Here is a 15,925-nt window from a genome sequence, read left to right on the forward strand (position 1 = left end):
ATCCAGACTTCTGTTAACTGTTACAGAGCCAGAGCCATTCTCGAAAGAGATCTTTTACTTCAAGGAAATACCCACACTGATAACTGAGGTGCAAGTCTGGAAGCACACACGTACTGACACTGTTCTATCGAAAGTTTATCTAAAGCGGTGGACATGAATGGAAAGGAGAGTCAACCATAGAATTAAAACCTTACCAGGCTCGATGGAAGGAACTCACAGTCCAAGCAAGATGTTTACAATGGGGCTACCGCGTTGTCATTTCTCCACCATTAAGAACACAAGTGCTTGATGAGCTACATGGTGGACACTGGCATAGTGTGCATGAAAGAAATCACACACAGCTACTTCTGGTGGCGAGGACTGGATATAACCATTGAAGAAAAGACCAAAGCAGGTCCACATTGTCTGAGTGAGAAACATTCTTCAGCTTACTCTTTTGCATCCATGGGAATAGCCTTAAGAACAATGACAGAGGATTCACATCGATTTTACAGGATCTGTAGAAGCCATGTGTTCTTGGTCATAATGGATGCAAATGGCCGAAGGTTGCCAGCATGAAGAGCACTACATCTGTAAAATGGATTGAGGAGCTATGTCCCATCTTTAGCTGTTTTGTGCTTCCTCAACAGCTTGTAAATGACAATGGCCCACAACTCCTGTCTGAAGAGTTCAAGGCATTTATGGAAACAGATGGTATTCAGCACATCCAGTCAGCACCATTTCATCCAGCCAGTAATGACTTTGCTGAACGATTCATACAAACAATGAAACAAGCCCTCAGTACTTCAGTAGGAAGTGGATCCCTCAAACAGCGTCTTCACACTTTCTTGCTGGCATAGGAACACACCTCATGCCACCACCAAAATGGCTCCAGCCACTGCACTGATGAAAAGACTGCTGCAGATCTGCTTTGACCTACTTCGACCCCTAAACACAAAACAGATTGTGCTCAATGAACAGACACCCCAAACAGAAAAATATGCCAAAATGAAGTACAGAAGTTCCACAGCAGGAGTGCGAGTACTTGCTTGGAATTACATCTCTGAAGCAAAATGGATACCTGCGGCAGTGCGGCACAAACTAGTCCTGTGTCATACACAGTAGAAACTAGTTACCACAACATCTGGAGAAGGCATGTTGATCACTTGTTGCCCACTTCTGAGGCAACTGAAAACCAAAACAAGCTTACCAATCCAGATCCTGTTGTAGATATGAGACAGGATTCTGAGAAGACTGCAGAACCCCTATTATGATCAAATGACACAGCTAGTGCTTCCCTTAGCTGTGCTTTCTGAGGTGGCCCATACTGACAATGCAGTACCCAAGTCAAGATCTATACACACACCACCAAGAGATAAAATTACTTTGGTGTCCTCCATAGGTAGTTGGTAGCTTCACAGAATCAGGTGGCCTCCAGATACATTGACCATTTTCAGGTTTAGTGACCATCTCTCAGCAGATGGGGCAGAATAATCCCCTGGGTTATTTTTGGGAATAGAGGCAGTCCACTCTCTTTCCCTAGTTTAGAAAAAGATAATTTTTGTTGTTGGTTAAATTTGATGATTACTCTCTTGAATTTAATAGTTCAGCAGTCTGCATATAGCAAGGGGGCAAAACCTTTAAAATAAGGGTGGAAGGATATGTTATGTATTTATGTATATCTTGACCATTATGGGTTGCTGTCAAGCTTCCCTGTGCGTTACGTGCTGAACATAGTTTGAGGGCATTCTGGGTAGATGACTCACAAGCAAAACAAGCAGCAGTCTGTTTGTTCCACACTTCTCCATCTCTCATGTGTGTTATTCATGGCCACCCAGCTTCCCAGTACCACAAACATAACACACTTGATTTATTATTTAGAGCAAACCAGAGACCTCATCAACCTTTTATATTAAGAACAGTGAAAGCCTGGAGTTCTTAGCGTAACTATGTCACAAACAGACTGGAGTCTCTGTGTTTTTCTGGAATGTTCTATTTTAAACCATATCCATCCCAGCAGAGAGCTTCCCATGTAACAAATGAACCAGATGCCTTCAGCATCCAAACAATCTATGCAGGTGCTACACTGCTAGAGATACCAACTTTTCAGAAGAGATGTTAAATAAAATCCATCATATTTTGAACCATTTCTTTTAAACCTTCACCTTAACTTTCTGCTCTCAAGCAATCTTTTCCTCTGATCTCCTCACTTTTCAGTGACATTGTCATTCCAACAAATCTCCCCTGCTTTCCTTCCATGCTTGGCCGTTCTTTACACTCTACTGATCCCAGAATTGGAAACTATCCTTCCTTTGACCTGAAGATCATCTGTTCCAACTAACAGTATCTGTACAGGAACGCACCTCAGGCTGCAGACCTGTCTAACTTATTTGAAGAAGGAAAGTACATGCACTTAATAAATATTGCAAGTAGATTATCAATTAATATAAAACACAACTGCCAACTTAATGCATTGCCATTTGCATGCAGTTACATTGGAATCTCAGATCACGACTTATTACACAGTCTGAGATAAACTATTGGAAAGAAATTCCCCATTCTGTGAACACATTGAAAGCGTTGTGCTTGAGACTTGCTTAAAATTGACCATGGTTTTCTCTCATGCTGGAATCTGGAGCCACCAGTTGCTTTGAAATAAAGACACTGACTTGTTTTACAAGCTATGTTTGAAAGAATATGCCCATTATCAAAAAAGAAATCAGTCCAACTTTAGCAACTCATGGTGGGACTGTTTATGGAACTATCCTTTGTTGTTTGCATTATAATGGTCTGGAAAGAAACATGCTTGATTTAAGTGCATGACTAGACTTCCAAGGAATGAAAGCTTTTAACCTGGAGTTTGAAAATTCCAGCCATTTTGCAAGCTCTGAAAGTAATCCTTGCACTAAATAGAGATTTAAACTCTTTGATCTGCCAAGTGTTTCAAGGAAATGCACATTCCTTCAGGTGAAAAACAACTGCTTCCAAGATGACTTACAGCTGCCCTCTCCAGTCAAAATACCCATTTACCCATCTCCAATCTTTTTCTTAACTTCCACTTTAATTGTTATTTCTTGTACCGCTATCCTGAAGATTAATTTTCAGCTTCAAGAAATCCTTGGCCAGTCCTGAAGAGTTGAAAGTTCTAACCTATGTCTATTTGAAGCGTTAGGACCATGTGACCTTTAGGGTATATAAGTTTATGCATTTTGTTTTTCATTTTTCAGATATAAGGATGACAAAGCTGTTGGTGTTTGCCATTACTCTCAGACACCCTTAACGCTGAATTGCGTTCCTCAGAGGTGGAGCACAATGTAAATCAGCGCTATGCGGGGTCATTATAACATTACGTAAATGGAACGCTGTGCCTGATTTTACAAAATTCAAACCCAAGATGAATGATATTTTATTTTATGTATACACAGTAATTCATGGAGTAACAAACATGCAAATAGACCTAACCTATACTTCAGTGGAGCAGCAACACATCGCAGCAGCAGCGGAGGGAAGCGGGTGATGGTTGCATCTTAGAGGAGAGACCAAAGTTACAGGCCCTCCTCTAACCTTGGCTTCTTCTCCAAGTTGATGTTGAGATTTGACTGCCTTTTCTTAAGCTTCCTGCAGCAGTTCCCAGTAGCAGGAAATCATGTCGAGAACTCCTCTCTTTGCCTTTTTTGCTTTGCTCCTAGTCAAGGTTCATTATCAATGAACTGGTCCATGATTTGTGTGATCGTGATGATGTTAGTGCCGAGGAGTTTTGTGGTGAAGTTTCTTGCTGGTGTTTCCTCTTCTCCATACATGTCTTCAGATTCACCCAGGATGCGTTGCTCTGCCAATTCTCAAAGCTCTTTGTTATTAGGCTCTCAGAATGAGAACGCAGTAACTCTTCAACATCGCCATCATTAACATCCTCATGCCGTATCACTTGCAGTTTCACTTGTTAATACTTTTCCTAGACATCTTAGATGCACTACCCTCACTGGACATTGCAGGCCATTTTCCAGACATTATGGGTGAAAAAAAGGAGTAAATTGGCGAGGGAGTAAAAATGTTTACACATGTGGCAGAGCATGAACTAATGCATGATTGGCTGTGAGTGGCTCAGAGTGTACGTGAAGTGCTGTCAGTGGCTGATTGAATGTTTACTGTAATGGCGGCCACACTTGTGAAGTTTTAAATGTTGTTTAGAAATAAGTTTTGTCATTTAAAAAAAAATCAATAAAGAATTGAATAACTGTGTTGCAACGAATCAGCGCTATGCGGGGTAGTGTTATGAGGGGTCTGAGTGTATTGCACCAAAAAAAAAACAATTGTGCCTTTTACACTTCTTTTACACTTTTGTGCCTTTTACACTTCTGTGCCTTTTACAACACAGAAATCTCAAAGTTGCTGTACATGGGATGCATCTTTTACAGCCTTCTCTAAAGGACTTGGGAGAAATCCACTGAACATACAAACTAGCTTTACTCGTACCTTAGATGTTGCAGAGTACCATAATGGACATACTAAATCATAATTACTGTTCAGAAAACTTGCCATTAAAAATTACAACGTATTTATGATGTTTGAATTTCTATGTTAATAATGCATTTCACTTTTTTCTAAAGTATTTAGTTAAGTTTAAAATTATGGCCATTTTTTCCTTCCGGATTTGTAGTCTGCAACAATTCTTTAATGTGGTTTGCTGTTCAGTGTAATTGATGGAATGATGTTAATTTGACACTTCCCTGGAAGTGATAACATAAAACAACAATTTGTTTTCCATGATGCTGCCAGCCTTAAGGATTACTAGATCTTTGTGTAGTTTTTGCGGTTGTGGTGAGCATATTTGCTTCAAAGGTAACAATAAAATCAGGTCAGCATGTCATCTTAATGTGCAGGGAACATTTTTGAATACATAGGTATACTTGCTACATATGACTCAATTGCAGTATCTCTCATTCACCTCTGTGAGCACACTGGCCCTCACATCAGCAACACCTCGACTTTAAGTTCTGAGACTTAGAGCAAAAGAACATGGATGCTGGCCTGCTGGCTCAGCTGTCCATGTTGAGCAAGGTGTCCACCCAGCTAGTCCCAACTTCTTGCGTTCAGCCATTATCCCTCTTAAGTCCTACTCCTCCATCTGCATATTTATGTGCTTCATAAATTATACTATTGTAACTGTCTTAACCACTTCTTCTGGCAGCCTATTTCATATACATTTTGCCCTCTGATATATAAGTGCCTTTCAGGCTCATCTTAAATCTTTCCTCACTTACCCTGAACCCTCCTGGCTTTGGACAGCCCTACTCAGGAGGTAAGACAGCTACTATCAAGTTTATCTATGCTTCGCAAAATTTGAAGCACTTCTATAAGGTCACCCCTCATTCTCCTATGTTCCAAGGAATAAAAACCTAACCTGGCCATCTTCTCCCTATAACATGGGCTCATAAAATCACCCTGCACTCTTTCCTATATCAGGATGACCAAAACTGTACACAGTATTCCAAGTGCGGTTAATGCTTTCAAATCCCTGCAAACTTCAGCTTCAACTGCTCTGAGATAACCACACTTGTTCTGATTGTTGCTGAATTTAACTGCTCCACCATTAACAACCATGATTTCAGCTGTATAGTCAATAATAAAAATGGAAAATGTTCTTTAAATATGCACAGCAATGTACATTATATTAAGTGCTTGCCATAACTTCCCAAGCAGTGCAAGTAATCACAGGACAACACAGAGCAAGTAATCAAGCAGGAAAACATTCAAGCAATGTCCTGGTTCGTGGTATGTTGAATTGAAGCTCACTGGCTGAAATCATTGTTTCTAATTGGAATACTTTGTATTCAGTTTAAAGTTTATCAAACTTCTAACTCATGCCCACCACCTATGGAAGACAGATGTTCACAGGTTTTACATTTATCACAGTGCTCCAACACTGGACTCCACTTGAGGGAATGGTTTAGGGGCAGTCTTGCTAAAGTTATTGGGGATCACCTCTCTGCTTTTACATTGGGGAAACGATTAAGAGACCCCATAGTTTTAAAACCTCTTCATTGAAATGAGAACTTAGTTTATAATCACTGATTTCGATGATGTGAAATTTGTTTATTTTTCAGTAGCGGTGCAGTGTAAAGACATTTTTATAAATTACAAAATAAATAGTGCAAAACAGAAAGAAATAACAAGGTCCATGTTAGGTAGGTTAAGTTTTTATTTTAATTTTACTTTTGTTTATTGTTAAGTATTTCTAGGTGCTTTATGTTTTGTTTATTATTTTCATTTTTAAAGTTTTAAATAATTTAAATGTTATTTTAAAATTTTAATAGATTTTTGATGTTTCTGACTATCAGACACATTAAAAACTTAACATTTTTGTGTAGCTTGACAGATGACTAAACAGAGTTTCAGCTTTGTTTGCTGTCGGGTAGTTCCAGTGCAGGAGCCAGGTGACCATCCAACCTTGCCACCTCACTGGAGGCTTCAAAGGACCAGCAAGAATGACTGTCCACCTGGGGCTCATGCAGGGGTATCAGCTATGTTCAGTCCTTTCTAACTCAATTTTAATTGGGGAATAGTAATAGAGTATGTGACATGTATTTTGTAGCAAGAGCTAGAATTTCAAAGTTCTTGAATGGTGAATGTGCTTATAGCAGAAGTAATGTGAGTTTCCTTGGCTTTGTGTCTGGGAAGCTAAAACCTCCTTAGCCTCATTGAAAAGGGTGTTGACGATTTCAGATCTCAAGAATGCCCTCTGAGATCACTTACATCGAACACCAGATGAAAAGCCTGTGGAGATGTAATTTATCGTCAGTGTTTCCTTTTAAAGAATAATTGTGGAGACTCGGTCCAATCAATATTATGGATTCTCGTTGTTAGATTTTGTAGTCTGCGCCATAATGACAGATGGGGGACAGTGTCTATTTCCTAATAGAAAATAAAGGATTTGTTTCCATGTCACTGTACATTTTAATTCAAAATTAGAAAATGTTTGAGAGGAAAATGCTCATAGTTTGTGTTACATTAACATAAAAGCATTCCATAAGAAAGCACTTATTTTAATCCAATTTTAACTCTTAAAAATAGTCACTACAGTTATTACACGACTCCTGATTCCTCAGTAGACTAAGGATTTAAAACATCACATGGGATTTGCAGGTGAGCTAGTACAGTTTGACCACTTTGAACTGTGACTTCCAGAGAAATCATACTAGTTCCCAGGAAGAGCATAGTGAGCTGCCTCAATGACTATAATCCTGTGGCACTCACATCTACGGTGATGAAGTGCTTTGTGAGGTTGGTCATGGCTAGAGTCAACTCCTGCTTAAGCCAGGACCTGGGCTCACTGCACTTTGCCTATCACTGCAATAGTTCTACAGTGGATGCAATCTCATTAACTCTCCAGTTGGCAATACCTCAGGCTTCTGTTTATTGATTACAGCTGAGTGTTCGATGCAATCATACCCTCAGTTCTAATCAACAAGCTTCAAAACCTGGGCCTCTGTACCTCCCTTTGCAGCTGGATCGTTGGCTTCCTCACTGGGAGTCCGCAGTCCGTATGGAGCAGAAATAACATCTCCTCACTGACAAGCAACACCGGCACACCGCAAGGATGCATACTAAGCCCACTGCTCTACGCTGTCTACCCACTGTGTAGGTAGGCATGCACAAACGGCATCTATAAATTAGCCGATGACACAGCTATTGTTGGCTGAATTCTAGATGGCGCTGAGAAGACAAACAGGAAGGAGATAGATCATCTGGCTGATTGGTGTCTCAACAACCTTGCACCTAACATCAGTAAGACCAAGGAATTGATTGTGGACCTCAGGAAGGATAAGTTGAGGGATCAGACATGGGAAAAGTAAACGGTTTCAAGTTCCTGGATGTCAACATCTCTGAGGACCTACCCTGGGCCCAACGTACTGATGCAATTCCAAAGAAGGCAATTCAGCGTCTATATTTCATTAGGAGTTTGAGGAGGATTGGTATAACACCAAAGACACTTGTAAATTTCTACAGATAAGTGGAGAACATTTTAACTGATTGCATCACCATCTGTTATGGAGGGACCACTGTACAGGATCAGAAAAAGCTGCAAAGGATTGCAAACTCTGCCAATTCCATTATGGGCACTAGCACCCAGAATGTCTTCAAAAGATGATGCTTCGAAAAGGTAACATCCACCATTAAGTACCCCCATTACCCAAGATATGACCGCTTCTCATTGCTACCATCAGGAAGGAGCTATAGGAGCCTGAAGACACACACTCAACATTTTAAGAACAGCTTATTTCCCTGTACCATCTGATTTCTGAATGGATAATGAACCCATGAATCACTACCACAGTATTTTTCCCTCTCTTTCTACACTCATTATTTAATTTATTTTTATATATACTTATTGTAATTTATAGCTTTTATTATTATGTATTACAACGTACGCTGTCACAAAACAACAGATCTCACAACATAGGCCAGTGATATTGAACTTGATTCTGATTCTGTTTCTGAAAATTTGGTTATTGTTAAGAGATTAGTTTCCTCTCCTTGTCTCCAGAGTGAAGAAAGTGAAAGAGTAGTTTGGTCAATAGTCCTTTCACCACAAGATGTACGAAGAGCTGCAGTAAGTGCAGATCAAGCAGGCCATATTTTTATAAGAGTGATGTAACCTTTGGCATTCCACTTAAGACAAGTTATTTATGGTCAATAACATTGAAACCCTGTTCAAGTTTATTCTTTGAATAATATTGAATGATGTTAGTCTGGAAACAAGTCTGAATAGCTGAAATGATTAATAGTAAGATGCATTAAAACCTAAAATCAGCTTCCAAGTCAAAGAGAGAAGTATATCTAAATTATTTATTAAACTTGCGTTACAGAATTGTTTAATTAGTCCAGTAGAGTTTTGTTCTATGAGCAGATCAGGAAAACAGACAATGAAACTGGACTGTTGCTGACAACGATTATTTCCCTCAGTACAGTCCAGCCTTTGTCATTTGTGTTGGTAAAATTGTACCAAGTGTGGTCAGCAACCAATGAGTTGAAATGAAAATAACCTCTCAATATTTTTTATCCAGTAAATTAATTTAAATAGCAAATAATAGACACCCAGGAATTATTCTTAGTAATATTAATCAAAGGGTTTGCATCATTCCCATAAATTATGGTGTTCTGAAGCCTGAAATTAGTTTACTCCCTGATAATCACTTCCATTTACTTATTATTTTTTATCATTTATCTGGGAAGACTGAGAAAGAATTTATTTTCACTCATTTTGTGGGTGATGGATTTGGTATTCAATGATGATGGCGTAGGAATTCCATGTGTTAATAATTGCATGATTAACAATTATATATAATGACTACATTTGAGTGAAGGAAAACAGAGCCAATGTTTTAGGTTGAAGCCCCTTTGTCAGAACTTGGAAGGAAACAAATAAAAACTTGTTAAACTTTGGGAATGGTGAGGGAATGGAATGTCCCTGATAGGTGAAACTGCAATGACCATGGTAAACAAGGTCATCTGGTCAATAAGTCGATGGGAGCAAATCAAGAGCAAGAGTGTGGATTTGCAAAATACAAAGCTGGACTACGTGTCTGGCAGGTCAAACTGGACATGTCCCCCGCTCCTTCAGAACAAGGAAAAGATGGGATAAAGAAACAAACTGATCACATATTATAGATGGTTGACGGATAAAGACAGAAAATTAACCCATCTGAAGTTGTAGAATCCGATATATTAAGCCCAAAAGGCTGCAACATGCCTTCAAGTTACTAAAACAAGCTCAAATAACAACAACTTCTGATGTATTCATTGTAGAACTACAAACTTTTTTTTAGGACTTACAGGAGGAACTAAATGATTAAATAGCATAGAAAATGATCCGCATTTACAAAAGGCAATAGTCAAATGTCCTAAGCACTTCACAAAGTTCAAATAGTTCAAAGCACATATATGTCACCAGATAAACCTGAGATTCGTTTTCCTGTGGGCATACTCAGCGAATCTATAGAATAGTAACTATAACAGGAGCAATGAAAGATCAGCCAGAGTTCAAACCAACAAACTGTGCAAATGCAAATATAATTAAATAGCAATAAATAACCGAGAACATGAAATAAAGAGTCCTTAAAAGTGAGATTATTGCTTGTGGGAACATTTCAGTGATGGGGCAAGTGTGTGTCATTATCCCGTTTTATTCAAGATCCTGATGGTTGAGAGGTAGTAACTGTTCTTGAACCTGGTGGTGCGAGTCCTGAGGGTCTTGTACCTTGTCTCTGATGGCAGCAGTGCGAAGAGCATGTCTAGAGTGATGGGGGATCTCTAATGATGCAAGCTGCTTTCCTACGACAGTGTTTTATGTAGATGTGCTCAATGGTTGGGAGGGTTTTACCTGTGATGTACTGGGCCGAATGCACTAGATTTTGTAGGATTTTCCATTCAAATGCATTGGTGTTTCCATACCAGGCTGTGATACAGCCAGTCAATAGAAGTTTGTCAGCGTTTTAGATCTCATGCTGAATCTCCGCAGACTCCTAAGGACTGGTCCTCTGAAATAGAATTTAAAGTTACTACCCTCTCCACCTCTGATCCTCTGATGAGGACAGCTCGTGGACCTCTGTTTTCCCTCTCATGAAGTCTAATTAGTTCCTTGGTCTTGTTGACAGGAGCTTGTTCATATCAAACATGGTGCAGAATTACAGAAGAGGATGTTAGGGCAGGTGGTTTAAGGGATTCATTATAAAGAATTTTTTTAAAGCAAGGAAGGTGGAAAGTTGTGAAGAAGGATTCTGTTGCTTAAATCTGGGGTAATTGAACTATAGTTGGTAATGGAGGAATAATGGAAATCAGGAATCAACGTGGTCCCAGAACTGGAGGAATTCAGAGACATCAGCTGATATATGCTGTTGAGAGGATGGGGGTTGGGGGGGGTGATATTGGGTATGATGTGAGATAGGGAATATGCTTTGCAAACATGGGCATGCTCTTGCTGGATTGAGAACTATAATATGACAGTGAGTGCAAACTTATTGGAAAGACTTGCTAACTTACTGCATTTTTATATGTGTTTGCCTATCTAAACCTTGACTTTTGTTTGCAATCATTTTCTGCTTGCGTTACAGAATTTTGCAAACAGAAATAGACCAACGCTGTGTTGCTGGGAGATAATATTGCATCAAGTTCAATGAATACAACAACATAAAAATAACATTTTTAATTTAAATTATTCTCAGAAATATAAAAGAATTTTCTTGTTTTAATCTTACTGGAGCTGAAACATTTTTGCAAGAAATGCGCATAAATGGCACATTCTTTTCAACTCCCCCACTTGGAAAAGTAAAGTGCTGGTTAGTAGGCTCTTGCAGAAATTGACTGAAGTCTTGTAGCTACTGTGTTTTATTCAGGGATTCTGTCAATCATTGTTTTAAGCATTGGAATTGAAGCAATTTTATTTTCAGATTAATTCACACCATTTGCCTAAAAAACCTTGAGAATTGTTCTCCTTTCGCTGGTTTGATGATTTCGAGAATTTTTAAGGTTTGGAAACTATCCAAGGTGTTGTTTAGAAGGAAAGTGCCAGAGTTTATCAAAATGTTATTTTCCATTATGTTTGAAATGAACTTAATGTCATTAGCGTGTTATATAAAAAAACAAATATTGCAGAACTGCAAGAGTTTCAACTGCTGTATCTGTTACATGCTCCTATTACGAACAGAAGACAATTCGATTTATAGATCAATAAATAATATTGATAAGTGCTTTTGATATGCAGTCTGTTTTTGCATCATGTTATTAATGCATTAAAGGTACAACACTCATTCCAATTTCAGATTGTGACTTCACAAAAGTTAACTCCTTTTGTTTTGACCTACTGAGTTATATCTGTGTGCCTAGTTAAGCTAAAGCATTGTTCCAGTGCGGTTGTGCGTCCAATAGCTGGTGCTTAAGGAACCTTTTAGTGACTTCCAGCTGCCATTGTAAATGGGCGAATCAACATTGAGTGACTGGGTCTGTGGGAATTAAGGGGTAAAGAGGCAGGATGCACATAAAAATTGTTCAAGTGCATAAAGCAGCCCCATCTGGAAGACATCTAGCTGAAATGAAGTTGTACAAAACCATTCCATTGATATTAAAGCTAATTTTTATGGGTCTGACAAGTATGTAATTATGTTCAGTGGTGCTTTTCAGATTTTATCTCAGTCAATAAACTGCAGTGGTAATTTCATTCCCATTTGACATATTTACATGGAAACATTTGATTGGAGGAATTAGCAACCCTGAGAGTCTTGATAGATATGTTTTAATGATCTGTGACCTCCACGCTCTTCTTATCTGTTTATTATTGCAACAGGGGAGAAGTCATTTCTGTGTGACCTCTGCAGATTTGCTGGTGGAACTCGCCATGCCCTCACCAAACACCGACGACAGCACACAGGTCAGTTCAAGTCATCCACTTCTTTAGGCTAATACTTATCGAAAAAATGTAAAATTATAATTGTGACCTACCCTGGAAGAAAAAAAAGAGTGTTTTCTGCACAGTCAAACTGCTAATTGCTTCAGTGCAAAGTTATTGGCATAATAAATGATTTGTGGTAGATACACTATGCGCGTGATTTATATGTAAAGAGAAAATAGCTGATAGGAAAATCCTCCTATTAAATCTAAAGTAATGTATTAATACTGAAATTTTTCTGTAGCATCCTGTGACAGGAGCGTGGGTAATCCTGTAATACACTTAATGGAGGTGTAACCCATTTATAGACCTAGATTTTAGTACACAAACCAATTCTTTAGCAATTTTCATATCCTCGTTAAATGATACTCTGCAGGAACACAAACCCTGTTGAAAAGCAACATGGGCACTGTAACATAAAGCAAGTATTGGAGTATTTTCCTGTGCACTATCCTAATTATGGTATTCCTGGAAAAAGTTATATGACACCTTGCTTCAGGTGTAGCTCATTTTTTTTGTCTTTGTGAGGGTATGGAATCCCACTTAGTTTTCACATCTCCCTTGATTATACACTGACTACAGTCTAGCTAGAGGAAAGGAAGTATTTCATTTATCTCAAAGTGCAAATTCAAAGTAAATTTATTATCAAAGTATATATACATCACCATATAGTCAAGTCTAGTCAACTTTTATTGTCATTTCAACCATAACTGCTGGTACAGTGCATAGTAAAAATGAGACAACATTTTTCAGGACCATGGTGTTACATGACACAGTACAAAAACCCAGACTGACCTACGTAATTTTAAAAAAACACAGAGAAAGCTACACTAGACTACAGATCTACACTGGACTGCTTAAAGTGCACAAGAACAGTGCAGGCATTACAATAAATAATAAACAGGACAGTAGGGCAACCCTGTACAAGTAGTACAAGTTATACAACCCTGCGATTCATTTTCTTGAGGAAATATTCAAATCCAAGAAACGTGATAAACTCAGTGAAAGACTGTAACCAACAGGACAAACAACTACTGTGCAAAAGACAACAAATTGTGCAAATACAAAATAAAAAAAGATATAATAATTAATAAATAAGCAATAAATATCAAGAACATGAGACGAAGTGTCCTTGAAAGTGAGTCCATAGAGTTTGGGAACAGTTTAGTGATGGGGTGAGTGAAGTTACCCCACTGGTTCAAAACCTGATGGTTGAAGGGTAATAACTTCCTAAACCTGGTGGTGTAGGTCCTAGGGTTCCTGTATCTTCTTCCTGATTTCAACAGTGAGAAGCGAGTATGTCCTGGGTGGTGGGGGTCCTTGATCGCTGCTACTTTCCTGCTACAGCACTCTGTGTAGATGTGCTCAGTGGGGGGGGGGGGGGGGGGGGGGTGGTTTACCTGAGATGGACTGGGCATATACACTACTTTTTGTAGGATTTTCCATTCAAGGGCATTGGTGTTTCCATACTAGGCTGTGATGCAACATTGTCGATATACTCTCCAGCACACGTCTATAGGAAGTTTGTCAAAGTTTTTGTTGACATGCTGAATCTTCGCAAACTTCAAAGCAAGTAGTGTCACTGCCGTGCTTTCTTATATTCTTAAATATATCATTAGATAAATTGGTGAATGGGGGATGTAAATGTAGAAGACTCTGGGGAAATGGCACAGATGAGGAGGTCTGTACTGGGGCATATCAGCCATGATAACATTGAATAGTGGGATAGGCTTGTGGGGCCGAGTGGTCTACTCCTGCTCCTGTGTTCCAGGAGTTGGGTTGTACCTGCTCATCTTTTCAGCTACATAGAAACACCTAATGCTGTTCGGTTTGTAACATTGCAAAACTGTGTCAGGTTCTTCAATGACACAGTATAATTTCCTGTGATACATGGTTCAAGATTCAAGATTCATTTATTATCAAAGAATGTACAAATTGTACAACCTTGAGATTTGCTTGCTCTCAGGTAGCCACAAAGCAAGAAACCCAAAAGAACCCAATTAAAAAAAAGAATAAAAATGAAAAATAAAAGGCCAACACTCGATGCGCAAGAGAAAGAAAATAATAATAAAAATCATGCAAGCAATTGAAGCGAACAACATTCCAAACCAAAACTGAGTCCTCAGATCTGAACCCCAGAGTAGTCCCAAAGCCTGGCTCATCAGTTCATCATATTAGCAAGCACGGGTTTTTTTTGTGCAGTCTGTGGCTGCTGGGTTAATGTAAATTCTGCATTTCTTCAGCACATCATCTGTTCTGCCAAACACCAGTTATCGGAGCTTCACAGCATGGAAACAGGCCAACTCATTTGTGCTGACCAGGGCACCTATCTATGCCAGTCCTATTGGCCCATGTTCAGATATCAAAGTAAATTTATTATCAAAGTATTTAGTAATATTCAAGGCCTTTCACAGGTTCCAGTCATCACAAAGCATTTTACAGGCAGAGTAGCACTGTTATATTGGAGAGACCACAGTGTGCAATTAGTTCACAGGAGGCTCCTGCTCATCATTTGGCTAGGAGGTGAATGTTCACCCAACCCAAGACATCAAATATTTACCTCAGCCCTGGCATTTATTTCATCTCTGCCTCAGTCCAGTATCTTAGCCAAAAGATTTCACTCTCATCCTTGAAGTGGTTGCTCGATGCTGCACTCAAGTGTCAGTTTGGATTTCAAGTCTCTGGACTAGTACTTGAATGTATTTTGCTGGCCATATCAAACCTTAACAGATCTTGGTCTAAGTGGTGTAGCAGTTGGAGTGCATGGATGAAATGAACATAATAATTCTCATGACTTGTTCCATTATCCCCCTCCCCCTCTAATTGAGCCACCTCCATCCCCCATGATGCCAGTGATCCAGGAATACCTGCCTCACTAACTAAAGTCCAGTGTGCAGTTGACAAATACAGCAATCATTTTTTTTTAAACTGTAATCCGAAGGAAAAATCCTGCAGTTGTTAGAAATACAAAAATTAAACAGAGGTTATCTGAAATACTCAGTAGGTTAGGCAGCTTCACTGGATAGTGAAATGGAAATCTCTTCTCATAAAAGCTTAATGACCTGAAACATTGTCTCAAGTTGTTTATTCACAGATAATGCTTGACAAGTTGAGTATTTCCAGTATCCTCTCTTGATTTAAAAAAAAAACTGATTTTTGAAAAATATCTTTTCAACAACTTTGCTTAACAGTTTTTAATAAGAGCTGAGAGGTTAGGGTGCTTGGTTTGAGGTAAGAATCATCCAGTTAGATACTGAATTGGACTGTTAGCACTTGGTTGGTTTTGCACAGGTGGGGCATTACATTGATGTATGTTATGACTAGTGTGGAGTTGGAACAGTGGGAGACCTTAGGTCAGGTAATACAACCTCCTGGACTACATCCAGTCAGAGCCGCTGGTCCACAGCCTGAAAGTAATGGATTGAAGTTCTCAGCAGAGTGACGGTGAAGTAGGCTGTAACCCAGTTGCTCTTGCATAAGCAGTTTGCCATCCATCCAGTGTGG

The 15,925-nt window shown here is 39.1% G+C and overlaps 1 protein-coding gene across 2 annotated transcripts in view; it reads left to right on the plus strand.

Annotated features, from left to right (window-relative positions):
• The window catches only part of znf407 (zinc finger protein 407), a 464,904-nt gene that overhangs the window by 301,455 nt on the left and 147,524 nt on the right, over window positions 1-15,925 (plus strand). For both annotated transcript variants that reach the window (XM_073050486.1, XM_073050495.1), the window contains exon 6: window positions 12,320-12,403. In XM_073050486.1, the coding sequence (XP_072906587.1) occupies window positions 12,320-12,403 (84 nt within the window). The remainder of the gene's footprint in view (window positions 1-12,319; window positions 12,404-15,925) is intronic.

Source organism: Hemitrygon akajei, chromosome 1, assembly GCF_048418815.1.
Source record: "Hemitrygon akajei chromosome 1, sHemAka1.3, whole genome shotgun sequence".
Classification (NCBI taxonomy): domain Eukaryota; kingdom Metazoa; phylum Chordata; class Chondrichthyes; order Myliobatiformes; family Dasyatidae; genus Hemitrygon; species Hemitrygon akajei.